Source organism: Pelodiscus sinensis, chromosome 5 (genome assembly GCF_049634645.1).
Source record: "Pelodiscus sinensis isolate JC-2024 chromosome 5, ASM4963464v1, whole genome shotgun sequence".
Taxonomy (NCBI): domain Eukaryota; kingdom Metazoa; phylum Chordata; order Testudines; family Trionychidae; genus Pelodiscus; species Pelodiscus sinensis.
The window spans coordinates 31,120,271-31,148,161 of record NC_134715.1 but is presented as its reverse complement, the minus strand read 5'-3'; the positions used below and the strand labels follow the sequence as shown (position 1 = coordinate 31,148,161).

Here is a 27,891-nt window from a genome sequence, read left to right as displayed (position 1 = left end):
CCGTCTTGGCAGAATAGCTGCTAGCCTGGTCACCAAAGGCCACATGCGAACCCCGGATCAGGTTTGCATGAAAATCTAGTTGGTCTGGTGACACCCCCAACCCTGAGTCCTGAGCTTCCCCTCCCCCTTCTAGCTCCCTCCTTCCAGGTTTCCCTCTCCCACCTCCTTTCCCCAGGCTCACCAGAGTTTCATTTCCCTCTTCCCCCAGTTTTGTTAAATAAAGAGTTTGTGTTCATGAAAATACGTGTATTTTATTTGATATCAGGAAGGGGAGATTAGGGATGGGTAAGTGGAAGGATGTGAGGGAGGATTGAGGCACAAGCCCCCAGTGGGGCAGACCAGGGAGGCTCTTAGTGCTCCTCAGGGTGGAAGCTCTCCCGCAGGGCCTCCTGGATACTGACAGCCCCCCGCTGGACCTCCCGGATGACAGCCTGCAGAAACTGCAGCCAGGCTCACAGGAATGCATCCAAGAGAAGCACCAGAGTCCCCTGGGGCAGCTCTGGCTCCATGTTGCTGAGTGCTGTGGTGTCTCGAGTGAGGGCAACCAGAACACACAGAGACAAAATGCTTTTTTGTCCCTCATCAAGGCAGACAAGCAAGCAAGGAAACCTGAGAACTGGCTGTCCAGCAGGGTGGAGCGGGGGGTGTCCCTTTAAGCACTGACCTCAAATAGCCTCAGGCAGCAGCCCCACACAGTAAGTCCTGACCTGGTGCCCTGCTGGAACTGGTTCTGGCCAGCCTTAAATGCAATTCAGAGTCCACTCAGTATGGATGTGCTATTTCGAAATAGCAAAATGCTATTTCAAAATGTATTTTGTGTGTAGACGCATTATTTCAAAATAAGCTATTTTGAAATAGTTATTTCAAAATAAGATATTTCAAAATAACACTAGTGTAGACATACTCTGACTGAGGTGAGATGCTTTTCAGAGTACAGAAATTATTAACTTTGGGCCAAAAGGCTGCTTTAAAAATGGTCAAGACAGCTGCATCAGCCTATTTGCCATATGGTAATGGGGTTGGGAACAGAATTAGTGCTTCTACTCCTGTGATGGAGACAGACTCAGGAGCCCCATAAATGCAATTGGCATGATCTTCTGCCATTTTTCAAGAGGTAGCAGCCAATGGCTGTGTAGCGTCAGAAGCCCTGTAGACAAAATTCTGACAAATAGAAATGTTATGATTTTACTGGGGTGAGGATGAGGATTGTTGTTAGATTTTAGGTAATCTGTTTTTAAAAATGGTTTAAATGCAACTCCTTTATCAGAGAAACTATAATATTTCAAAAGCCTTAAGTTTTTACATAAACTCTCCTTGCTTCTTTTGAGTGAAAGGTCAGCTCAGCTTCCATTCTATTTTAATCCATGAAAATATGCATTTGGCAAAGGATTCATCCCACCAGCCAGAAATCCAGGGAGAACTTTTACAGTTCAGGAACACCCAATCTAAAACCACATTCATTGCATTAAGGTGCAGCAATGGGACAGGAGAGCAGTTTGTACCTCTTATTCAAGGAGGCTGGTGTGGCTCCTGAGGGCTCTCAGGGCTGTGCTAACTTGTTCCCCTGACCCAATCACCACCTGTAGCTCTTTGCAGGGGTATAGAATAGCCAGGGTGTACGTCTGTCCCCGCCACACGCCTTGCTTCCTCTGGTCTATTCATGCCCAGCTTCTAGTCTGCCCATCCCAGAATGCCCATGCATCCGGGGCTGCTCTGGAGTCAGCATAAGGGACCTCTGCCCTAGTTTTTTTGTGGACCTTGACTTCTATTCTCTGCCCCCTTTGCAGTCCTTGGCACTCGAAATTAGAATGGGATTACAAATTAAAGCATGTTCTGAAATGAAAATTCACAGCAAAAGTTGAAGGAGTAGGGGAGAAGGAAGCGCCCATTACTCAAATAGCAAACACCAGCACTTCTCAAAGTTTATGTTTCCTATGAACATAAAATACCAGGAATATGGCAAGGAAAGCAAAAGCAGCGCTGAGTCAAGTAACAGTGGAAATTTCCAAACACGGAATGGAAAAATTTCTAAAGCACAGTTTAGTCACAAGAGCTTGCTTTCTTATCAGATCATGGGGCAGTCTAAAGTCACAATGCTGCTTGTCAATGCACAAATGATTGCTCCAGAGAGGGTTATAAATGTAACAAACTACTGGAACTAACTCTGTAGTTCTTAGGCTAAATTCTCACGCAAAAGAAAGTCCAGATTCAATGAGGGTTTAATTATCAGCAGCCCCATTAAAGCTCGGGTCTCCAACCTTTGTAAGCACAAGATCACTTTTTGAATCTAAGTGCAATACAAGATCTACCTCAAACCAAAATACCCTTGCCCTGCCTTGTTTGTGCCCCTTCTCCGAGGCTTTGCCCCTGCTCCCTCCTCCCTCCCTCCCTCCCTTTCACCAGGCTGGGGAAGAGGGTTCTGGTGCAAGCTCTGGTCTTGGCTTAAGGGATTTGCAGTGTGAGAAGAGATCTGCGCTGAGCTTGGGGTAGGCAGGTGCAGGAGGGGGTTCTAGGTGAAGGCTGTGGGACAGCATTGGCATGGAGGGATGCTTGAGGTGCAGGAGGGGGTTCATGACTGGGGTAGGAGTTCGGATGTAGGCTCCAGCACGGCACTGCTTACTCCCAGTGGCTCCTGGGTGGTGGTGCAGTGGGGCTAAGACAGGCTCACCCCTACCATGGCTCTGTACCACTTCCAAAAGCAGCCAGCAAACTCCATCCCAAATCCTGTTGTGCCCTCTCTCTGCTCTGTGGGGATACAGAGCGGGAGGAGGGCACCTTGACATCAGCACCCTTCCACTCCCTACCCGGACACTCCCTGGGAATGTGGGGGGACAGGTCCAAGGCAAAGGGCAGGAGATGTGCAGCAGTGGGAGGAGCAACTGAAGTGCTGCACTTGATAGCCTCTTGGCCAACCCAGTCAGGATCACCTGTCAGAGGCTCCAAGATCCGATCTACGGGTTGGTGACCACTGCATTAAAGGCAATAGATGTCATATACCTAGACTTTAGTAAGGCATTTGATACGGTCTCGCATGATATTCTTATTGATAAACTAGGCAAATATAACTTAGATAGGGCCACGATAAGGTGGGTGCATAATTGGCTGGATAACCGTAGTCAGAGAGTTGTTGTTAACGGTTCTAAATCCTGCTGGAAAGGGATAACAAGTGGAGTTCCTCAAGGGTCTGTTTTGGGACCCGAACTATTCAATATCTTCATCAATGATGTAGATATTGGGATAGAGAGTACTCTTATTAAGTTTGCAGATGATACCAAACTGGGTGGGGTTGCGACTTCTTTGGAGGATAGGGACATAATTCAAAATGACCTTAGCAAGTTAGAGAAATGGTCAGAGGTAAACAGGATGAGGTTTAATAAAGAGAAATGCAAAGTGCTCCACTTAGGAAGGAACAATCAGTTCCATATATACAAGATGGGAAGCGACTGTCTAGGAAGGAGCATGGCGGAAAGGGATCTAGGGGTCATAGTGGACCACAAGTTGAATATGAGTCAACAGTGTGATGCTGTTGCCAAAAAAGCAAATATGATTCTAGGTTGTATCAACAGGTGTGTTGTAAGCAAAACTCGTGAAGTCATTCTGAGGCTCTATTCTGCACTAGTTAGGCCTCAGCTGGAGTACTGTGTCCAGTTCTGGGCGCCACATTTCAAGAAAGATGTGGAGAAATTGGAAAGGGTACAGAGAAGAGCGACAAGAATGATTAAAGGTTTAGAGAACATGACCTATGAAGCCAGGCTTCATGAACTGGGCTTGTTTAGTTTGGAAAAAAGAAGATTAAGGGGGGACATGATAGCGGTTTTCAAATATCTAAAAGGGTGTCACAAGGAGGAAGGCGAAAATTTGTTCCTCTTGGTTTCTGAGGACAGGACAAGGAGTAATGGGCTTAAAGTGCAGCAGGGGAGGTTTAGATTGGACATTAGGAAAAAATTCCTAACTGTCAGGGTGGTCAAATATTGGAATAAATTGCCAAGGGAGGTGGTGGAATCTCCCTCTCTGGAGATATTTAAGAACAGGTTAGATAGACATCTGTCAGGGATGGTGTAGACGGAGCTTGATCCTGCCTTGAGGGCGGGGGGCTGGACTCGATGACCTCTCGAGGTCCCTTCCAGTCCTATTATTCTATGATTCTATGATTCTAATAGCTAGAAGGATGCTGTTTCCGCTAAGGATGAGTTTGGTCCTGGGAGTTTTGTCTGAGTAGCAGCTACAGGATCAAACACTTTGAGGTAAATTCATTCTCAGTAGAAAACTCTACAGGCCTCTGTGGAATTCCATGAGGGATGAATTTGGTTTATGTGGTAAATAAGCAGCAGGAGATCAACTCAAATATTAATGTTGTTAAAAATAGTTTTTAAGAGTAGTAATAAGAGCGCACAAGTACACAGAGTATACCACTGTATAGGTGCAGCCCTGATTTTAAGTGATGCTTTCAGAGTTTACCCATGAGACATCAGGGGCTCTTACAGAAGAGAACATAATGAGCATTATCAGAAGCCTGTGGAGAAAGTGATTACCCTCTGTGGAAGGAGAGCTGAAGTGATTTTCTTCTACAATCTGTATTCTGACAGAATAGTGGGAAATGAGATAAGGAGGCAATAAAGAACCTTTTACAGAAAGTATTATGCTGCCTGTGTAGGAGACAAGGGCAACCTCATTTAGCACTAAAAAGACATTAAATACCAACTTTGAAATCTAAATGACAATTCTAACAAAGAATTACGTTTCCTGCAAATGATTTAAGAATAGAGCAGCATCGTCTCCCAATTCAGCTGAAAGTATTTTTTTTTTGCTTATTAGCTATTTCTGGTAGAAATCAGCAGCCATTATAGTACATTGCTCAGTTGTGGGAAACTGCAGGTGGCAATCAATGTACAAATAAGTTCTTATTGTTTTAAGGTTCTGTTTGCCCTGAAATACCCACATGGTTATAAAACAGAATTCATCCAAGATAGGTAGAACCTGGCTAGGGCTTGTATTGCAGATAGAACAGAACAATGACAAACGTCAGTGTGGCAGCACACTTCAGGAACACAAATTATAATACAATCCTGCCTCCGCTGTCTTACTCAACTGCATTATAACCATGATAAAGGTAGTCCCTTATGGAAGCTGACTTCCCTGATATTACATGTGCAAACCTGTCTGAACTATAAGGGAACCATTTTCAAGGTTAAGTTGACAATGGAGTAAGTCAGCAGTAACTTGTGTTTGCTTTTTGAAGAACTTAAAGAAAGAATCAATCAAGCATGACGCATTAGGTAACGCTTCATTGAATATGCAACAGAACCAAATAGTTTCCTTTTTTCACCTTTCTGATTGCTGCTGGCAAATGAGAAACTAGGAATCACAATTAACATTCTACACACAACTTTGAATAATATTTAATTATGTTGGGTGACACTAACACAGCACTGCTTAGCATAAGTAATTAGTGGGCTAGAAATCAGAGATAGGTAACAGAATCAAGGCTGTTAAATCTTTTTTACAGGAACAGTGTAATTGTAGAAGAAATTTATTCAAGTAAGCTCAGGCTTTAGGACATAGAAAGACTTATTCTTACCAAAAACTGTTATTTGCATATGCTTTTACTAATCATACTAAGACCAGAAAAAGAATGCCATTTGCTAGACTGCATTTCCACTCTCTTTAGGCCAAGGGAAAACAAGGCCAGTTTTGTGGAGCTCAGCTGGTTACAGATAAAGTAAGATCAGCTGGGGAAGAGGGAGAGGCAGTCTTCAGCTTAATGAGCTGAAATGCTGTAGGAAAGCAAGAACTTGCTGATGTCAGCTCCTGAGAGGCTGCTTACAAGATGAACGAATATACAAAGTGATTATAAAGGAAATGTTGGAGAAATAATTGTAGTGTTTGACAAAAAAAGATAGACATGCCAGAATGCTTCACTTGTAACGTACACCATTGTTTCTTAAATGCTGCCTATATTTTCTCTTGCTCCACTTATCTGAAGAAGTCTGTTGTGCTCACAAGAGCTCATCATATATATTTTTGTTAATCTCTAAGGTGCTACATGACCACTCATTTAAGTTTTTTTTAAATTTACAGACTAACTCAGCTAATCCCCCCACCCCCAAGACTTTTATACTTTCTCTGTTTGAGAAATAGTAATTTAGAGGAGGAAGAAGTGTTAAGGATCGTAATTTTATACATTTTTGAAGAGATATAATATCTTGATTTAGCATCACTTTTTAAATAAAATTTTCAGAAACCTAAGTGATTTAGGAGCTTAATTTCCATTTTCAAAAGTAACTTGGGAGCTCCAGTGTCACAAAAAGTCAGTGCAATGTAGGGCTTAATCTACACAAACATTTAGTTTGTGGCAGGCTGAGGCATGGATCTTCCTCACGTTAGCTTCCCACAGTCTGCCAACAAGGTCCACATGGACACATATTAACAATTTGTGCACTAACAAACTGTCAGTGTGAAACAGCAGATGGACAATTAGAGCATGGCAATCTAGTATAGGTTAGATTTTCACCCTTGCTTGCCAAGAACTAAAAATTAGTGTTAATTAGATGAGCCCCGGGATCCGCAAAAGCCTATATCTTTTGAAAATGGGACTTTGGCTCCTAATATTTAAAAAAAGTATTAGGTTTGTTGCAAGTGTAACCATTGACAGACAGATTCAACCTAGGGATGTTAAGGACTAGTCAATCTCCCCTGCACCCAGAGCAGCTGTGCTGTCCCTTTGAAATACCACCTCAGCATTTGAAAGGGATGGTGCCACACAGCTGATTTCCGGGGTCAGCTGTATGACGCTGCCCCGCGTGGAGCCTGGGGTCAGCTAGTGGACTCCCCAGCTGATCCTGGGCTCCAGCGTGGTATTTCCACAGAACTGGGATCAGCTGATCCCGGGTTCCACTGAAATGCTGTGCAGAGCCTGTGTTCTGCGGGGGAGGTCCCCAGATGACCCCAGCTCTGTGTGGCATTTCCAATCGGCAGCGTAGCATGGAGCCTGGGTCAGTGGGGGACTCTTGTACATTTCAGAGGACGAATGAGGAATGGCCTATTGACTAGTCGCGTAGTCAATGCAAATTCCATCGACTACTCGACTAGACTAGTCAATTAACTGTTACTTAATATCTTTAATTCAACCTGGGGAACTCGGGAACTTAATGCATCTTGAGCTATAAAGCCAACTGACTCTCAACTTAGGCTATAGAGCTCACTCATTCTTATCTCTCACTGTAAGTGGTCTAAGTGCCACTACATGGGACTGTGAGCCAAACCCCATAGGTGTGTGGGTTACACAAACACGTCAGGGTGACATTACTGTGTTCTTTTGAGACATGCTGTATTTATGAGAAAAATACAGCTTTATTAAAAACAGAAATAATTATTCTAAGCTGGTAGTATTTGTTAATGACCTGAGGTAAAAGGCTGCTGCCCACCTCCTGTCAGGTACGTAATCGGGCAGGTGTACAAGCCTCTTGCAAATAAAGCTTGTTGTGGGCACAAACTGGGAGGCAAAGACAAACAGAAAAAACCTGAGTAGTACTCACATTTTGCATCCTGTCCTGGATCGTTTGTCCCTCTGCCATTTTAATGTCATTGGACCAATTCCCTGACAATGGAGAGACAAGCCTCCTTCTTCTATATCCCTTCACTTCAAGCTGCCATTACTATCTTGTTAAAACAGACTTCACTGATTCCTTGGGCAGTCCTTTCACCCCATCAGCTTTGGTAGCTGCTGGTGGATTGGAAAGCCACTAATTCATCTGCAGCTGACCATAGGTAAGCAATTACCTCACCAGAAACTTATTTTCTAATTGACCCAAAACATTTTTAACAACTTTCCCTTGGACAGAGGGATACTTTCAGTTTCTTCAGTTTATTTATTCTCAGAAAATATTTTGCAGGCAGTTGATAGTAAAACATTTTTAAAAACTGCAGCTGACACCTTTAATTTGCTAAGCATATTAAATGTAATCAGGGTGGTGCAAGACTCAAAGAAATACAGCTCCTGCTCCATGGAATTTGTACTCTAGAAGGTAGACAAAGGCAAGGTAAACCCATTAAGAAATGAGGCCTTCAGTTCTTTTTGTAAGAAGTCTTCTTCCATACACCTCTCTGGTATAAATCTAGAGTAGAAAAGACAAATTAAACAATAAGATTAGTGTCTATGGAACATGCATCAGGTTATCCTATGCATATGAGATAGCATGAAGAAGAAATAAAGCTGGAAACAGTTGAAGGAATGAAGGTGTTGATGAGGCCGTTACTGTTGATGGAGCAAAAGTGTTAACAAAAGATATCCAAGAGATAGACTGAGGTAGAGTTGTGCAATGAAACAAGACATTTAAAACTCGTGTGGTAGGCAAGAGGGAGTTAGTGATATGACCTCATAGATACATGAGGAACATAAGCTTTGGAGAGACTGTCCAAAGGGGAATCAAGGAGGCCAGATAAGAGAGAAGTTGCAATAAACAAGATGGGTAATTAGTGAGGTGTGAACAAATGTTTTCATCATTGGGATGGAAAACAAGGGTTGGCAAAACATGTATTTCTTCCACCTTTATCTTACAATGAACACCAAGTCTGTAAGTGCTTTAGAAATAATCAGATTAGTATTTGTAAGTCCCCATTTTGAAGCCACTCTGTTCCCATGATAAAAAAGTTAGAGCTTTCTTAGAATAATTCATAGGTATAACTGAAATGCATACACTATAAAATATAAAAGAGAAACTAAATTACTCTTTAAGGCACATAGTACATAGCACCAAAAATAGAGAATTTAACCAAGCTGCTTGGGAAATGGTTAGCATTCCCACACTGCAAATAATTTTACTGGAAAAATAACAACTGTAGGCCTGTTCCTGGAACCTATTACTCATGTAAGCACTTCCATACCCTTCAAATGTTCAGAAATGTTCTAAAGCAGATCAGTTCCTATGGTACCTTACCAGTTCTGGCATTTTGTATGCTGTAGAACAGTGGCTCCCAACTTTTCCTGACTATTATACCCCTTTTGGGAGTCTGATTCATGTGTACCTCCTAAGTGTCACCTAACAAAAAAACTTACTTACAAAAGCAGACATAGAAATGCAAGTGTCACAGTACATTATTGCTGAAAAACGGCTTACTTTCTCATTGAAAGCAAGGGCGATGCTCGAGGTGAAACGTGGTCTCCAAACACCATGGGCAAGGGACAAGTAGCTGGTGGGGCCAAATCCTGGGGAACCAGTGGGAGGGCCTGGCCCCAGCAGAAAGGGTGAGGCCCCATCTGCACTCACTGGGGGGGGGGGGGGGGGGGGGCGGGGAGGGGAGAAAGAAAAGATGGGTGACAAGGCCCTAGTTCACTCTGCTCTCCTGGGCTATGTCTACACCCACGGCATCTTGCGTGAGTAATATGCAAATGAGGCTAAGCGTGGAATATTGCTGAGCCTCATTTGCATACCTAATGAGCCACCATTTTTTTCAGAAGAGGCTCTTGCACAAGGAGTGTCTACACTGCACCATCTTGCGCAATGCCGTTCTTCCTGAAACGTAGGTAGATGCTCCTTCTTGCACAAGAGCCTCTTCTGAAAAAAATGGTGGCTCAGTAGGTATGGAAATGAGGCTCAGCAATATTCCACACTTAAGCCTCATTTGCATATTACTCGCGCAAGAAGCCGTGAGTGTAGACATAGCCCTGGTGTGTTGATCAACGGATGGGGGTGGGACCACTAGTCCTGCAGGCTGCATCACTTGCAAAGAGGGGAGGGGTTCAGAGAAGAGATGGATCGGAAGCAGGGAGGGGGTAGGAGCTGGAGCAGAGTGCGTTGTCTAGCCCTCCGCAGCCTAGGAATGGTACAGGGAGGAGTCACATGGGAGGGCAGTCATGTGGCTGGTAGCCCCGTGCTAAGTTACTTCTGATTTTTACCATATAATAAATCATTGGAATGTAAATATTGCATTATATGTCAGTATAGAGCAACAAACAAGAGATAGTATGAAATTTTAATTTGTATTGACTTTCCTATTTCTTTTGAGGTAGCCTATTGTAAACTAGGCAAATATCTACATGAGTTGAAGGTACCCATGTAAGATCTCTGCATACCTATAAGGGTACACATACTCCCTGGTTGAGGACCACTGGTTCAAAAAAATGTGCTTGAAATAAAACAGCTTTTGGGTTGAGGAATGAGAGGGAACAGCTTGAAGTGGATCTACAGTAAACTTTCGATAATCCGGCACCTTTAGGATCCAGGGGGTGCCGGATTATCAGATTTGCCAGACTATCAGAAGGGGGGGGCTATGAGGGGTCTGGGGTGGGGGGGCGATGCCACCCCAGACCCCTCATAGGCCCCCTTCTGATATTCCAGCTCTGCCCCAGGCATCCCTGATTCAGTGGCTGCTGGTCAGTTTCAGTAGCGGCTGAATCCGGGACGCCTGCAGCAGAGCAGCTGGAGTGCTGCTGGGTTGGTTCAGTAGCGCTGCTCCTCCGTGCTGTAGGACCAACCCGGCAGCACCCCAGCTGCTCTGCCCCAGGTGTCCCCAAGTCAGCCGCTGCTGATACTGATCAGCTTCCTGGAGTCAGCCGCTGGTCAGTTTCAACAGCAGCTGAATCCAGATGCCTGGGACAGAGCAGCTGGGGCGCTGCCGGGTTGGTCTGGTAGCACCAGCCCTCGGCGCTGCGAGACCAACCCGGCAGCACCCCAGCTACTCTGTCCCAGGTGTCTCCAAGTCAGCCGCTGTTGAAACTGATCAGGGGCTGATTCCAGGAAGCCCGGGGCAGAGCAGCTCTGCCTCGGGCTTCCAGGAGTCAGCTGCTGGTCAGTTTCAGCAGTGGCTGAATCAGGGACAGCTGGGGTGCTGCCAGGTTGGGTCCCACAGCCCTGAGGGGCAGTGCTATGGGACCTACCTGGCAGCGCCCCAGCTGCTCTGCCCTAGGCAACCCCGATTCAGCCGCTGGTCAGTTTTTAGCAGTGGCTGAATCGGGAAACCTGGGGGCAGAGCAGCTCCAATGGTCCGGCTGCCCGGAGCACTTCCGGGTTCCTGATGGTGCCGGACCATCAGGAGTACTGGACCATCAGATGCCAGACCATCGGAATTTTACTGTATTTTGGTATGTCCTGGGCTGTGTATCACTCACAATAAGTGTTATATAAAAATGTCTGTTTAGACACCAGCAAATGATGGGCTTCCGGGTCTCACACTACTGATCAAATCTAGTTACTCCACCAGTTGCGCACTACCCAGAAAATGCTCCAGCTATTGAAGCTGTAACAAGCTTATACAGAATTTTGGAATTGTGGACACTTTATATTCTTTGCCATTTTAACTTTTAGATAGGTGATTATGTATACAGTTACCAACAGCTGCTATAGTCCACTGATGAGTACCAGTATTCTTCCAAAGCTGGTTTACAATAATTTTAAATTCAGTTGAAAGCTGTGAATTATCAAGACATATCAGATATATTTTGTCAGTTAACTGCTTCCAAATGTAAGACAGAACACAGAGGGAAAAACAATAAATTTATTTGAGGACAGAATATATTTTATTAGAAAGAATAACAAAGTGCTTGCCACAAGACAAATATCTCCAGGAAACAACATTTCCACTCAGACAATTTCAGTATGTCAATTTTCAGTGCAAATGAGGTTTCATCAGCTTGCTATATGTACAGTTTCCTCACTGTACATATTAATTCAAATACAGGCTCTTTTGGGGACACAGTAAGAGTTCTACAGAAATCTTATTATATGCCCCAAAGACCAATAAGGATTACAGAGTTCATTATTTGATGTGCATTTGGGTGATGTTATTCTTTTATATGATCAGCATATACAAACATAAGTATGTGTAATCAGAACTGGAGAGAGAAAATGACAGTCACATGTATTATTGTTAATAATTTTCAGATTGGATACAAGGAATATAGTCTCAAACAAAATTTACATTCATCCTTTATTTCTGGAGTAGGATTCTATTCTGAATTCTTTACATACTCAAAACTCCTAAGGATTTCAAACTGTAGCTTCAGGGTAGGGAAGAGAAGCAAGGCAAAAGCTGCTCATATTTTCTTGCAGTACTGTACTTGACAATTTTATAATGCAATTTCTTTTGATACACATCTTTGTTCAGTTATGTTGCTCATTTAAAACCATTTTCAATATAATGGACTATTCTATTGAATAGTTCACCTTCAAAAATAAAAAACCCACCCAAACAATAAAACAAAACCAAAAAAACATGAAAGGGACGTGATGTAATGCATAGATATTAAAGGCAGATGATCCTGTATACGATCCTTTTAAGTGACTGTCACAGTCTATAAGTAACGAAATAGGGGACAATACTGAAACGTTGCGGGAGGGGGGGAAAAAAGGTGTCCTAACGATAGGTTGACTTTTTCAAAAGAGATTTGTCTGTCTCCATCTATTTCATAAAGTTTCAGTAATAAATAGAGGGAAATTGGTTTTTTTAGGGTCATAAATATGCAGAATCTTCAAAAGAGGAGAGACATCACTGACAAAACACTTGATTTTAGTTCAAAAGAAAAGAACCACTTTTTTGTCAGTGTGTTTAATGACATGTGTGGGAAGGAGAGCTGCTGGGATGATTATATGCCTACCGTTTGTGATCATTACTATGCACAGACAACATATTCTATGCAGGTAGCTACATTATTTTCCCTATTTCATTTCTGGCCTGTGACCAAGTAGCCCCACTTTTGGCCAGCTATTCTGTAAGTTCCAAAACAAGAGAAGGTTTCCTTTACTTCAGGAAATCAGGGAATTTTGCATAACATGTAGTCTGTGCACACCCTGTTTCCTATGAGACATTGACCTTTTCCCTACCCATGCAAAAGGGTTCACATTAAAGGCTCATAACTTGCACAGGAGGAAAAAGGCATGACGTAAAAAATAATCCATTTTTATAATACAGCCTACACACACACACAAAATCACTACTACATATATATATATATACACACACACACACACACACACACACACACACACACACACACACACACACAATACACAAACATACAGGGTATACTATATTATTTTTAAAGGATTTTAAAACGTGTTTCCCCTGAGGCACCCGCCATTAAATTCAAATTATATTTCTACTTAGCTTTTGGAAATCCAGATTATGATTAATGTATGAGCAAAGCATATCTATGAACAGTTTATGAATGTACATTATTCCCATGTCACCGGTGTCATTATTTTACTCATGTACACACGGATACATTCTTTGACATGGTTCCCGGTTGACACAAACATACAGCTGAGCTTAACGTTTCACATGCAAATAGTCTCATGAATGCAGTGGGACTACTTACAGAGGCAAAGACATGGATAATGTTTGTAGGATTGGGGCCTTTGTGCTTAAATCCACAAATAATAATTGATTTAAAAGACTGTAAAAGCTTACAAGGAATAGCTCCCTAGGCCCTGCACCTAGATCAATGTGTGTAGGGCATAGACTCCAATAAACTCCAAGTGGACACAAGAATCTTCCTAACGACCCAATTAACCCAAGGACTGGGGCCATAGGGATTGTTTTCAATGACTTCAATTGTCTTTGGATGAAGCCCAGTTTGTAAGTAAGACTACTTATGATTAAGATTTGTCAACCCACACATTTGCAGAAACAAAAAGTACAACAGCACATCCCAAATCGTAAATTGCTTTCTTTAAACAAATGTAATAATGAAAAAAGGCATGTGGTCAGAATCAGTTCTCTATATATAATAGAGTGATTTGGGAGGGTGCTAAACAGGTAGTCAGCCTATTTAGTGAAGATTTTCTCTGTCTTTTCCTCTGCTCAGCACTTTTCAGGATTGGATCCTACATTACCAAAGTGGATTTTACATGTTTATTTTAAACCTCTATATAATATTTTATTATTTGATATTTTAGCTTACCACACACATCTCTAGATGTTAGATTTCCCAATCATACACACAAAAATCCTGAGAGACTGCAGTTGAAATCTCTCTATCTTTCTATACTTACCTTACTTGCATAATTTCTCATATCTTACATTAGGGGCTGGGCCTGATGTGCTCATATAACCAAAGCTTGCAACTAAGTTAGGATTGGGCCCAATCTTTAGCAAACCTTATCCAAGTTGACAGATACACACTGAATCCTAGGAATGCAACCCATCTTGCAACCCAAACTTGTCCTATAGAGTGACAGTAATCAGTATTATAACAAACTTGCTAGGTGGGGGATTTATATTTATTTGCAAAGTCCTCAAATTATTTTTCTCCCTAAGAGAACTCTTCTGATATTTATAAAAGGTATTAATGACCACAGCTAAGTACACATGGCCTATGTCTGGTCTACATTAGAAACTTTTGCCATTATATTAATGTCAGCTATGGGTATTATTTTTAACCCTGACAATATTATATTGGCAAAAGCCTGAGGGTAGATACAGTTATACTGATAACATACTTCTTCTCCAGTATAAGCTATGCCTACTGGAGGAGGATTTTCTGGTATAGTTATGTTGGCACAGATAGACAAACCTTTTCTAATGTAGGCCTGGCGTTACAGTAACAAACCAATATGCATGAGCATAAAAGTGCAAGCCAATGGAGGAACACATTTTATTTAGCTAGTTAACAGATTTTAGGTTCAAGCTTTCAGAAAAGCTTACGGAGAACAATGTAAAAACAACAGAACACAAAACTCATGTTTATGTGTATTCTTCCAAACAAAGAGAAAATTTCCATTACACAAGAAAGTAGTTTCAAAATAACAGCCACATCACAGAAGAGAGGCTGATCCCATTCAGATGGAGATGTTGCTATACCACATTTAATAAAAAAGCAACCTAGGACTTAGCCCTGAAGGTTGCAGTGGCTCATGTACCCTCACATAGGGCTTGTCCACACACAGAGTTAGTATCTGGCATGCTGGTGTGCTGCAGATTCACATCCTGGCTTGCCACATACTAAGTTACCGAGTAGACAAGCTCTTCAAAACAGTAAGTTACTTTGGACAGTACCATTATTAAGAAGATATCGTTTTCATTCCCTCTGGAGATGTGGTAGCACTGATGACTTCCTTTAAAATGCATACATAATTTTAGTCTGAATGTAAAAACCTAACAAACTAATGTGTAGCAAAATTTGGAACATTGCAGCTTTTAAAATGCTACACGTGTTTGCTTAAACACAGACATCCACTGAAAGGTGACATGGCTGTAATATGTTATTCAGCAGACCAATTCACCACAGTCTACTGTTGCACGTAAATAATGACAAGGCACAGAACAGCAACTAGTCCAAGAGCTTGTAAGCCAAGGAACCAAAGCATAACCCAGAAGAATATGATTATTACAGGTTCCACAATCCGTTCTCCAAAATACATCCTTGTGAAGCCTATGTTGATAAGGCTTTTGTTAAGTTCACCAAAGAGAGTCCCCATCTTTTTATAGTCATCTACAACAGGCTCTGGAGTGCCGTTTCTTTGTTCTTGCTGGACCTGCAGACAGAAAACAAAAGCAGGAAATATTTTGACATAGATAATATATGATACTGTTGTTGCTGTCTGTCTTTCAATTTACAAAAAAAAAAAATCTCATCTGTTTCTACTTCCAAGAATGAGACAAAAATACATCCAAAATGGAAAACATTAAATGTAGAAGCTGATACGAGTCACATATTTGAACACAGAAAATAGTGAATACAGTGGATTTGTTGACAACTCATTTTCAGTACAATTTCAGAACCACTGAAATGACATAAATAAACTCTACTAGCAGATTAGAAACCATTAAGCATTTTGCAAAAAACTAAACAAAACTGAAGGAATTATTATTATTGAAAGATGGCCCAGGGAAGGCAATGTGCTATGCTAGTGACAGGGAAGGCTGAAATTCATCCTAGGGTGAAGATCTGGTACAAGAAGTTGTGGAAACCACCCAGGATATCCCCAGGTAAGGGAGGCAGCAGAAGGGGTTGAGGAAAATCACTGGTGAAGCAGCAATATTAGGGAGCCTTTGCATTATTAAAGGGGACTCCACACTAGCCGCCCGCGTCCTCCGCAGCGGTCCCGCCGCCCGCGTCCTCCGCAGCGGTCCCGCCGCCCGCGTCCTCCGCAGCGAGAAAAGCCGCTCCGCGTCTCCCTGGTCTGCTGGGGGAGGCCCCCCAGCAGACCAGGGAGACACGGAGCAAAGGCGTGGACGGTAGGACAAGGTAAAGGTTTGGTTATGACAGGACAATGGGATGTACTTGGAATGTGACAGTCTCTCATAAAATGGAAAGGGAGGGATGTGATAGAAGGCAATTATACTATAGAATGACTACAGCAGACAGCAAGCAGCCAGAGATGGGACCTGGGACATCTATAACTGCATTGGACCAGTGGTGGAGAAAGGGACAGTTATTCTACCATATATTTCAGAGCATTTATCTGTGTGTCTGTTCCCAGCAGGGGACATGCACCCCTTCCCTGGCTATGCCCACTGCAGTGGATATGGACAGGTGCTTCTCACGTGGCCTCAAGCTGCTGTGGTGAGAGGGCTGGGATTGTTCTCTTTCCTAAGGTCAGTCTGGACCCCTCATTTCCATCCCAATAACAATGATTTAAATGAAGAAAAACAAAATTTATTTGAGTTATCTGAGCCACGCCAGGTAAATTTTCTAAAAAAGCGATGAGGAGTCCTGTGGCACCTTATAGACTAACTGAAGTGTAGGAGCATAAGCTTTCGTGGGCAAAGACCCACTTCGTCAGATGCATGTAGTGGAAATTTCCAGAGGCAGGAATAAATATGCAGGCCAGGATCAGGCTGGAGATGACCAGGTGGATCCAATCAAGGAGGATGAGGCCCACTTCTAGCAGCTGATCTGGAGGTGTGAATTCCAAGAGAATAGAAGCTGCTTTTGTAGTTAGCAAGCCATTCACAGTCTTTGTTTAATCCAGAGTTGATTGTGTCAAACTTAAAGATGAACTGTAGCTCAGCAGTTTCTCTTTGAAGTCTGGTCCTGAAGTTTTTTTGCTGCAGGATGGCTACTTTTAGATCTGCAATAGTGTGTCCAGGAAGATTGAAGTGTTCCCCTACAGGTTTTTGTATGTTGCCATTCCTAATATCAGATTTGTGTCCATTGATTCTTTTACGTAGGGACTGTCCTGTTTGGCCGATGTATATAGCAGTGGGGCATTGTTGGCACATGATGGCATATATTACGTTGGTGGATGTGCAGGAGAATGTACCAGTGACAGTATGGCTGATCTGGTTAGGTCCTGTGATGGTGTTGCTGGTGTATATATGTGGGCAGAGTTGGCACCGAGGTTTGTTGCAAGGATTGGTTCCTGAGTTCGAGTTATTATGGTGCGGTGTGTAGTTGCTGGTGAGAATATGCTTCAGGTTGGCGGGTTGTCTGTGGGCAAGGACCGGCCTACCTCCCAAGGCCTGTGAGAGCGAGGGATCATTGTCCAGGATGGGCTGAAGATCACTAATGATGCGTTGGAGAGGTTTTAGCTGGGGACTGTAGGTGATGGCCAGTGGTGTTCTGTTGGTTTCTTTCTTGGGCTTGTCCCGTAGCAGGAGGCTTCTGGGTACACGTCTGGCTCTGTCAATCTGTCTCCTCACTTCCTCGTGTGGGTATCGCAGTTTACAGAATGCTTGTTGAAGGTCTTGTAGGTGTAGGTCTCTGTCTGAGGGGTTGGAGCATATGCGGTTGTACCTCAGTGCTTGGCTGTAAACAATGGATCGTGTGGTGTGTCCGGGATGGAAACTGGAGGCATGCAGGTAAGTATAGCGGTCGGTAGGTTTTCTGTATAGGGTGGTATTGATATGACCGTCACTTATTTGTATCGTGGTGTCCAGGAAATGGACCTCCCGTGTAGATTGGTCCATGCTGAGGTTGATGGTGGGGTGGAAGCTGTTGAAATCATGGTGAAATTCTTCCAGAGTCTCCTTCCCATGGGTCCAGATGATGAAGATGTCATCGATGTAGCGTAGGTAGAGAAGGGGTGTAAGTGGACGAGAGCTGAGGAAGCGTTGTTCCAGGTCAGCCATAAAAATGTTGGCGTATTGTGGGGCCATGCGGGTGCCCATAGCAGTGCCACTGGTCTGGAGGTATATGTTGTCACCAAATCTGAAATAGTTGTGTGTGAGGATAAATTCACAGAGTTCAGCCACCAGTTGTGCTGTGGCATCATCAGGAATACTGTTCCTGACAGCTTGTACTCCATCTGCATGTGGGATGTTTGTGTAGAGAGCCTCTACATCCATGGTGGCTAGGATGGTGTTTTCTGGAAGATCACCTATGCATTGTAGTTTTCTCAGGAAATCCGTAGTGTCACGAAGGTAACTGGGAGTGCTGGTGGCGTAGGGTCTGAGCAGAGAGTCCACATAGCCAGACAGTCCTTCAGTAAGAGTGCCAATGCCCGAGATGATGGGGCGTCCGGGATTTCCAGGTTTGTGGATCTTGGGTAATAGATAGAACAACCCTGGTCGGGGCTCTAAAGGTGTGTCGATTTGTTCCTGTGTTTGTTTGGGGAGTGTCCTGAGCAGATGGTGCAGTTTCTTAGTATATTCCTTAGTGGGATCTGAGGAAAGTGGCCTGTAGAATTTGGTATTGGAGAGTTGTCTGGCAGCCTCCTTTAGGTAGTCAGGCCTGTTCATGATGACAACAGCACCTCCTTTGTCAGCCTCTTTGATTATAATGTCAGAGTTGTTGAATTTATCCTCACACACAACTATTTCAGATTTGGTGACAACATATACCTCCAGACCAGTGGCACTGCTATGGGCACCCGCATGGCCCCACAATACGCCAACATTTTTATGGCTGACCTGGAACAACGCTTCCTCAGCTCTCGTCCACTTACACCCCTTCTCTACCTACGCTACATCGATGACATCTTCATCATCTGGACCCATGGGAAGGAGACTCTGGAAGAATTTCACCATGATTTCAACAGCTTCCACCCCACCATCAACCTCAGCATGGACCAATCTACATGGGAGGTCCATTTCCTGGACACCACGATACAAATAAGTGACGGTCATATCAATACCACCCTATACAGAAAACCTACCGACCGCTATACTTACCTGCATGCCTCCAGTTTCCATCCCGGACACACCACACGATCCATTGTTTACAGCCAAGCACTGAGGTACAACCGCATATGCTCCAACCCCTCAGACAGAGACCTACACCTACAAGACCTTCAACAAGCATTCTGTAAACTGCGATACCCACACGAGGAAGTGAGGAGACAGATTGACAGAGCCAGACGTGTACCCAGAAGCCTCCTGCTACGGGACAAGCCCAAGAAAGAAACCAACAGAACACCACTGGCCATCACCTACAGTCCCCAGCTAAAACCTCTCCAACGCATCATTAGTGATCTTCAGCCCATCCTGGACAATGATCCCTCGCTCTCACAGGCCTTGGGAGGTAGGCCGGTCCTTGCCCACAGACAACCCGCCAACCTGAAGCATATTCTCACCAGCAACTACACACCGCACCATAATAACTCGAACTCAGGAACCAATCCTTGCAACAAACCTCGGTGCCAACTCTGCCCACATATATACACCAGCAACACCATCACAGGACCTAACCAGATCAGCCATACTGTCACTGGTACATTCTCCTGCACATCCACCAACGTAATATATGCCATCATGTGCCAACAATGCCCCACTGCTATATACATCGGCCAAACAGGACAGTCCCTACGTAAAAGAATCAATGGACACAAATCTGATATTAGGAATGGCAACATACAAAAACCTGTAGGGGAACACTTCAATCTTCCTGGACACACTATTGCAGATCTAAAAGTAGCCATCCTGCAGCAAAAAAACTTCAGGACCAGACTTCAAAGAGAAACTGCTGAGCTACAGTTCATCTTTAAGTTTGACACAATCAACTCTGGATTAAACAAAGACTGTGAATGGCTTGCTAACTACAAAAGCAGCTTCTATTCTCTTGGAATTCACACCTCCAGATCAGCTGCTAGAAGTGGGCCTCATCCTCCTTGATTGGATCCACCTGGTCATCTCCAGCCTGATCCTGGCCTGCATATTTATTCCTGCCTCTGGAAATTTCCACTACATGCATCTGACGAAGTGGGTCTTTGCCCACGAAAGCTTATGCTCCTACACTTCAGTTAGTCTATAAGGTGCCACAGGACTCCTCATCGCTTTTGCAGATTCAGACTAACACGGCTACCCCTCTGATACGTAAATTTTCTAGTAGCCTATAAACAAAATTTAAAAAGCCTCCTTTAGAAATGTGTTAAAAATGAGAGGCATTTACTTCATTCCCTAGTTCTTAAGCACTGATGCAAACAGTCTTGTATTTCTGAATTTCTATGGTAAAATAGAACCTGAAGCTTATTAAAACTATGACAAAAGCCTTCATTGTATTGTATGTTTAATATGGCAGAATAAATGTCAGCCATTTTTCTGATACTTTATAATCTTCAATAGATATTACAGAAATTTTCAAAATGAGATTCTTAATCTAGAGAAAAGCTGGTAAAGCAGTATGTTAGTAATCTTTTCCTTGGACTGAAAAAAAATCTAATAAAGAGAAATAACGTAGGGCTCTCTTTAATTCAACATATTTCTAAACTAGTTTCTGTACCATCCAAGTTAAAATTTGAAAGCGTGCTTCAAAGATTTTTTGAGATGAACAATTTTGCTTAAGCAGGATATCAAAAAAACAAGTTAAACTGAAAACAGATTACTCATCCATAAAATATAGATGGTACATTTTTCATTACTAACATTGTTCATCCATGTTTTTGTCAAGTACTTTCTTTAGGGGTGAAGCTACAAAGAGTACCATTAATATAAAACTCCAATAATTCGATATGGTACTTCAAACTGCTAAAGAAACATTACTAAATAAAACTTAAATTTATGCACAAGTAGTCCCATTAAATTTAACGAGAATAGTATGCAGCATAAATTGTCAATGTTTGTAGGACTGCAGCAATAGCGAGTGTATATCATCTTTGTTCAAAAAAGAACTTACAGTCAGCAGCATCTGTCACTATTTTTCGACCCTTATTCACTATTTCCATGAGACGATTCACACAGTTAGGCATGTCTTTTATAGTTTCAAAATCATTGCTTGATAAAGTAAGTCTTCTTTAAAGAAACAGAAATTGAACAAGCTGTTCAGCCATTACACAACTCAGCCAATAATTTCTATATAAAAATGTGGTTCCCTTTTGGCACATTTCCAGACAGAGCACCCATGCTCATGCTTTACTGTCTCCATGACATGGTTTCCTCATCCCCTGAACACATGGATGCCCCACCATTGGCTCTGCTAGTTTGTCACCTGCCAAAATGCACAAGGAAAGCCACACAAATTGCAGTAACTTGTGCTAGCTTCCCCAGCTGTGAGGGCAACCTTTCTTCACTAGTACTCGTCATTGAATTGTCAACATGGATAGAGGATTACTCTTTACTATATTTAAGAATGATCTTTTAAAAGTTATTTGTAGTAAATCTATGTAGATACATGTAATGATTGTTTTTTCTTTTACAGTAAAACCTGTGTTATCTGGCACGCTTGGGGATTAGGGCATTCCGGTTATCTAAAAATTCCAGTTATCTGAGGGTCCCAGCTGCCCGGCTCAGCTTGGAACAGGATATCAGGCCAGGAGGGAGGGTACAGGAGGAGTCTTGGGGCAGGATGTCAGAGCATGCCGGGAATATGGGGTCTTGGCGGGGGGAGGGGAGTGAGTAAGGGGGATTTGGGTGAGGGGTCTGGGCATATGGGGGGATGCTTACCTGGCTTGGCACCCTGCTGCAGCAGGGAAAGCCTCCAGGCAGCATGCTCTTGTTCCTTGCGGGTGGGAGGGGAAGACCCCGAGCCATCACCCCTGTATCAAACAACCTGCCTCCACCTGAATCCCCCTTCTGCACCCTTAATCCCTCATTTCTGGCCCCTGCCTAGAGCCCACACCTCCAGCCTCAGTCCAGAGTCTCCTCCTGCATCCCAAACTCATCATCCCTGGTCCCACCCTAGAACTGACAACCTCACCCCCCTCGCACACTCCAACCCCTTGCGCAGCTTGGTGAAAATGAGTGAGTGAGGGTTGGGGGATACTGAGTAACAGAAGGAAAGGGGATGAAGTGATCAATTCTACTAGTAATTTGAAAAGAGCCCAAACATCTTTAAGATTATGTTAGTTTGGTCACAATCTCAGCCTAATGCTATGTTAGCTTTGAGCCAATTATTGTTGCATGTTTTTTACAGCTGACCTATACACAAATCTGCACCTAAATAACTACATCAGTTTTAATTCACAACTTTTGTCATTTAAGTAAGTCTATGCATGGACACTCTTAAGTGTACTTAACTGAAAAAAATGCACATTGATTTCAAAAATGAGTGTGCCAACACACAGTCTTCACCATAACAAATAATTTAAACAAATGTAATTATTTCTATTCAGATCTGCCAAGGGTTGCTCTGCACGTAATGAAGTACTTAGGCTGTTTTTTATTTTTTTAGTTTAATTAATGGCAAGTGTGTACATATGTATATTTTATATTCAAAGAGCGCATCTCCAAGACACTGAAACATTACTACAGGTTGAACCTCTCTAATCCAGAACTCTCTTGTCCAGAAACATCTGTCATCCGGAATGATTTTAGTAAGCTGGATGTCCACCTTTCATGGGTGTGGCCAAGTTTCCCGTGGTCCCATAAAGTTTTTTTCAGACACCAGTCCTAGCTCTCAGTGGTCTATGCTGTTATTTAGTTTTAATTTACCCCCACATTGGGGGGTGGACCCTGGAGTGGCTGAAGGGGATAGGGGATTTGCCACACATCCAAGACTAGAGCCTACACTCCTACCCCAGCCTGGTGAAAGTGAATGAGATTCAGGGAGGAAGGGCAACCGAGCAAGCAGAGCAAGGCCTCGGAGAAATGTCCTCTAACAGCTCCGTAATCAACAGAAATGTTGGTAATGTTACTAGACAATATTGGCCTCCCATGGTCCAGAAAATTCTCTCTTGTTCAGAACCAGTCAGGTCCTGAAGTTTCCAAACTAGAGAGGCTCAACATGTAGTGGCTACAAAGCCAAAGTAAAGGAATTACCAGTATTTGACCGACCATTTCCTTACAAACAATTCTCAGTTTCTACCGTGGAAGGTCCTTTGTAACTATACATCCATGTTTCACCCATTGCAGATAGGACATAGTTTGAAAACACAATAAAATTCTAGGATCTTTAATGCTTTTGTTTCCTTAGTATACTGGATTTTTTTTTTTTAATATGGACTTTTATTTGCCCAAAGAATGCCAATAATTTTATTCCATGTTAAAAAAAAAATCTTCCTGGAATAGGAAAGAGTAGTATCATTAATCTATTAACTGACATTATTATTTTAACTGCTTCCAGCTTTCTCTGTGATGACATCATTCCACTGCTATTTTCCTTATGTATTTATAGCAATCACTTTCCATTTTCCATGTAAGAACTGTTGCCAAATATTTAGAGAAACAATTCTAAATATTTAATCCACTCCACTGAATTCAGTATTCAACACTATCCTTTTGAACAAATAGGCCCCAATCCTGAAAAATGTAAGCGTGTGCTTCACTTCAGTGGAACTATTGAGAGTACATAAAGTTAAGAAAAGAACGGTTACTTACCTGTAACTGTTGTTCTTCGAGATGTGTTGCTCATGTCCATTCGAAGTAGGTGTGCGCACCACGTGCACCATGTCTTCCAGAGCATTTTCCCTAGCGGTACCTGTAGCGCCGGCAGGGCGCCCCCTGGAGTGGCGCCGCCATGGCAGGGCATGAGTACTCCTACCGGCACTGCCCCACCTCAGTTCCTTCTTGCCGGACACTCCGACGAAGGGGAGGTAGGGTGCGAGTCGAATGGACATGAGCAACATCTCGAAGAACAACAGTTACAGGTAAGTAACCGTTCTTTTCTTCTTCAAGTGGTTGCTCATATTCATTCGAAGTAGGTGACTACCATGCTAACCCCACGGAGGAGGGGTCAGAGCAGTCATACCACCAGAGTCATGAAGTGAGGTGAACAATAAACAGATTTATTTGAACAGCTCAACACTTATAAGGCACCATTTAAGAACAAAGACAACCGGAACATATTTACATCACAGATTCGAGGACTGCAGAACTCACCCTTGCATCCTCCCTGGCCTGCTGAGGTAGCGCATAGTGCATTGCAAACGTGTGAAGGGAAAACCAGGTGGCTGCCCTGCAAATCTCTGTGATTGAGGAAAGCTCTTGCCACCCTCGCATCGAGAAGGGCCCCCACGAACTCCAGATGCTGGGAGGGGGTGAGGGACAACTTTTCGTCGTTTAGCATAAGACCGAGTCTTAGGAAGAGGGCCTTAATGAGTGTCACGGGAGCTTTTACCTGCTCGTATGAGCGACCTGGGATTAGCCAATCGTCAAGGTACAGGAACGCGCGTACCCCTTGTTTGCGGAGGAATGCCGCAACCATAGCCATACATTTGGTGAATACCCTTGGTGCCGTGGACAACCCAAAGGGGAGCACCGTAAACTGAAAATGGTGTTGGCCGACCATAAACCTGAGGAACCTCCTGTGGCTGGTTCTGATTGCCACGTGGAAGTAGGCATCCTTGAGGTCAAGGGTTGCGTATCAGTCTCCTAACTGTAGCACTAGGATGACCGAGGCTAGGGTCACCATTCTGAACCTGTGTTTTATGACCGCCTTGTTCAAATTTCTGAGGTGCAAGATGGGACGGACCCCTCCCTTTGGTTTGGGGACAACAAAATATCGGGAGTAGAATCCCCTTCCCCGCAAGTGTAAGGGAACCTCCTCTATTGTCCCTTTTACAAGGAGCACAGACACCTTCTGGCGCAGGATGTGTTCGTGAGCAGTGTCCCTTAGTGGGAATGGAGAAGGGGGGTTTGAAGGCGATGGGCCCAGGAATGGGATGATATAGCCCCCATTTACGATGTTTAGAACCCAGGCGTCTGATGTAATTAGTGCCCAGACATGGGCAAAAAGGGATAACCTGGCCCCAAACGGGGGTCCAGGGTGGGAAACTGGTACAGGACCCTCAAATAGCGCGTCAAAACTGCGGTTTGCCCTGATGGGAAGGGCCATGGGGACCTCCCCGCTGGTTATCCGCCTTGGGGTGCTGATGCCGACCCCTAGCGCCCTGGGGGTGCGCAACCGCCCCGGAACCTCCACCGGAAGCCCGGGAACGGCGCCTCCAGTAATCCCCACGGGGGACCTGGGGCTGCGCTCTCCCCCGCTGTCGATAGGGCAGCTGTCGACGCTGCGGGGCAGGCGTGTGGATGCCCAAGGATTTCAACGTGGACCTTGTGTCCTTCAGGGTATGGAGCCTAGAGTCGGTGTGCTCCGAGAACAAAGTGTTTCCCTCGAATGGCAAGTCCTGGATTGTATTTTGTACGTCAGGGGGAATCCCCGACACGTGCAGCCAGGCTCCGCGACGCATCACAACACCGGTCGCCATGGTGCGGGCTGCTGAGACAGCGGTATCCAAGGACGCCTGGAGGGCAGTTCGTGTGATGACTTTGCCCTCGGAAGCAATGGCTGCGAACTCCTGGCAGTTCTCCGCTGGGAGCCGATCCCTGAATTTTTCGGCTGCCTGCCAGGTATTGAAGGCATACTGGCTTAACATCGCCTGCTGGTTCGCGATGCGGAGCTGTAGTGCCCCTGTGGCGTAAACCTTACGGCCCATCAGATCCAGCCGTTTAAGCTCTCTTGCCTTTGGAGATGGGTGAGGCTGAGGGAGCCGGTCCTTTTGGGCCGCAGCCTGCACAACCAAGGATCCTGGGATGGGTTGCCAATACAAATGCTCATGTCCTGAGTGCGGGACATAATAGTGCCTCTCGACCCCTTTTAAGGTAGGGGTCAAGGTCGCTGGCGTCCACCACAGGGCCTTTGAGATCTTGGTCACCGTCTTATTGAGCGGTAAAGCCAACCACGTGGGCGCGTCCTCAGTGATGATGTCCACCATTGGATCCGTGTCCTCAATGACAGGTTCCACTGGGATGGCTAGATTCAATGCCATGCACCGGAAAAGTTCCTGGTGCGTACGGGCATCCATGGTAGGCAGACTAGGTGCCGGGTCTGCTAGAGCCTCGTCCGGGGACGACGACGAGGACGATTCCTGGGTTGGGATAGAGCCAGATGGCGCCAAGTGCGGTGGCGGTTGTACATCCTGCGTACCCTGCGGGTTCATCTCCGCTGCCCGCACCATTGGATCTGGTTGTGGCGCCCCAAGTGGAGAGGGGGCCCGAGACAGGAACGCCGAAGGATGGGAGCGGTGACCTGACGGCCCTGAAACCGAAGGAGGGGGCGCCGAGCCCTGCCATCGATGGTAGGCCCAGGGAATCCAGAATGGCCACTGCGGATGCGGAGGCCAAGCTTGCTGAGGACGGTCCCGCTGGTGCCGGGACCGAGACCTGTGGGACGAGGAAGCAACTAAGGACCCTGCCGGCTGCGGCACGGGGGTGCCCAGGCCCGGTGCCGGGAGAGTCGATGCCGGCAGCTGCGGCATCGGGGTGGCCCAGTCCTGGTGCCAGGAGAGTCGATGCCGGCAGTTGCAGCACCGGGGTGCTCAGGCCCGGTGCCGGTAGGGGAGTTGCCTGCAGTTGCAGCATCGGGGTGCTCAGGCCCGGCGCCGGTAGTGTGGATAGTGCTAGTTGCGGCACCGGGGTGCCTACGCCCGGTGCCGGGAAAAAACGCCGCCATCACGTATGGTACCGGCCCAGTACCCGGGGTACCCAGGCCCAGTACCGGGGGCGGTGCCGTAGGAGCCGCCGACTGCCATCGGGCTGAATCCGGTGCTTGAGGGCGCGGAGACAGACGTCAACTCCATGAGGCCCGGTGCCGTGGAGGGGAGAGATGCCTGAGTAAACACCACATGGCTGCGGGGGTACGGCACCGGTACCGCCAAGCGGGGGGCTGGCGAGGAGCTGAGCTGCACCGAAGATCGAGCGCAGCCCGAAACTGACCGGGACTGGCGAACCGGCGTCGAGAACAGTGCCGTGGTAGCGATCGGTACTGACCCCACATGGGGTGGTCCTGACGCATGGGTTGCCTTAGCATGCCGACCTGGGCCATGCTTGGGCGAAGTCATAAGCAGTTGAGCCTCTGGCGAGGGGGATCTCGACCCTTACGTCTCAACCGATGACAGAGGAGAGGTCGTGAGGCTAATGAGGTCCTGCGCCGCTTCAAAAGTGTCCGGCGTGGATGGTTGGTGCGAAGGGAGGCGACCGGGACTATCGGGGTCTCTCCGCCGACTGCGGTGCGCCACAGGTGATGTGTGCACCGGTGAGCCGGCACCGCCGTGCCTGACCGAGGCCGACTTCTTTGCCGGGGACCGTCCGCGGGACTTTTTCACCCTCTTGGATGGGGGAGAATGAGACCGGTGCCGAGACTTCGATGCCGACGCACGGTGCCGGTGAGGGGCCTCATGCGTTGAAGCCGGTGCACTGCGCTCCGTAGGCTGTTCCGGTGGCACCGGTTGTAGTGCTGTCTCCATGAGGAGAAGCTTTAGGTGGGAAACTCTTTCTTTCCTCGTGCGGGGCTTAAAAGACTTACAGATCTTGCAACAATTGCAAGATGAGCTTCACCCAGGCACTTAAGGCAACTGTCGTGTGGGTCGCCTCTAGGCATAAACTTCCCGCAGTCAGCACACGCCTTGAAGCCTTGTGGCTCTGGCATTCCTCACCCACAGAGGGGGGAAAGGAGAAAACAAAGAACTTAACTGTCTAACTAATAGAACTATTTACAGATAAGTGATAGAACGGGAACCATTAACTGACTAGAGACTAAGAGAGAGAGAGAGACGCTCCAACGACCATCACGGCGGTAAGAAGGAACTGAGGTGGGGCAGCGCCGGCAGGGGTACTTATGCCCCGCCATGGCGGCGCCACTCC

The 27,891-nt window shown here is 45.3% G+C and overlaps 1 protein-coding gene across 2 annotated transcripts in view; it reads right to left on the bottom strand.

The window, feature by feature from the left end:
• Positions 1 to 11,473: 11,473 nt before the first annotated feature.
• FAM241A (family with sequence similarity 241 member A) overlaps positions 11,474 to 27,891 on the bottom strand; it is a 35,824-nt gene continuing 19,406 nt past the window's right edge. For both annotated transcript variants that reach the window (XM_075929732.1, XM_075929731.1), the window contains exon 2: positions 11,474 to 15,470. In XM_075929732.1, coding sequence (XP_075785847.1) covers positions 15,225 to 15,470 — 246 coding nt within the window. In that variant the 3' untranslated portion in view covers positions 11,474 to 15,224. The remainder of the gene's footprint in view (positions 15,471 to 27,891) is intronic.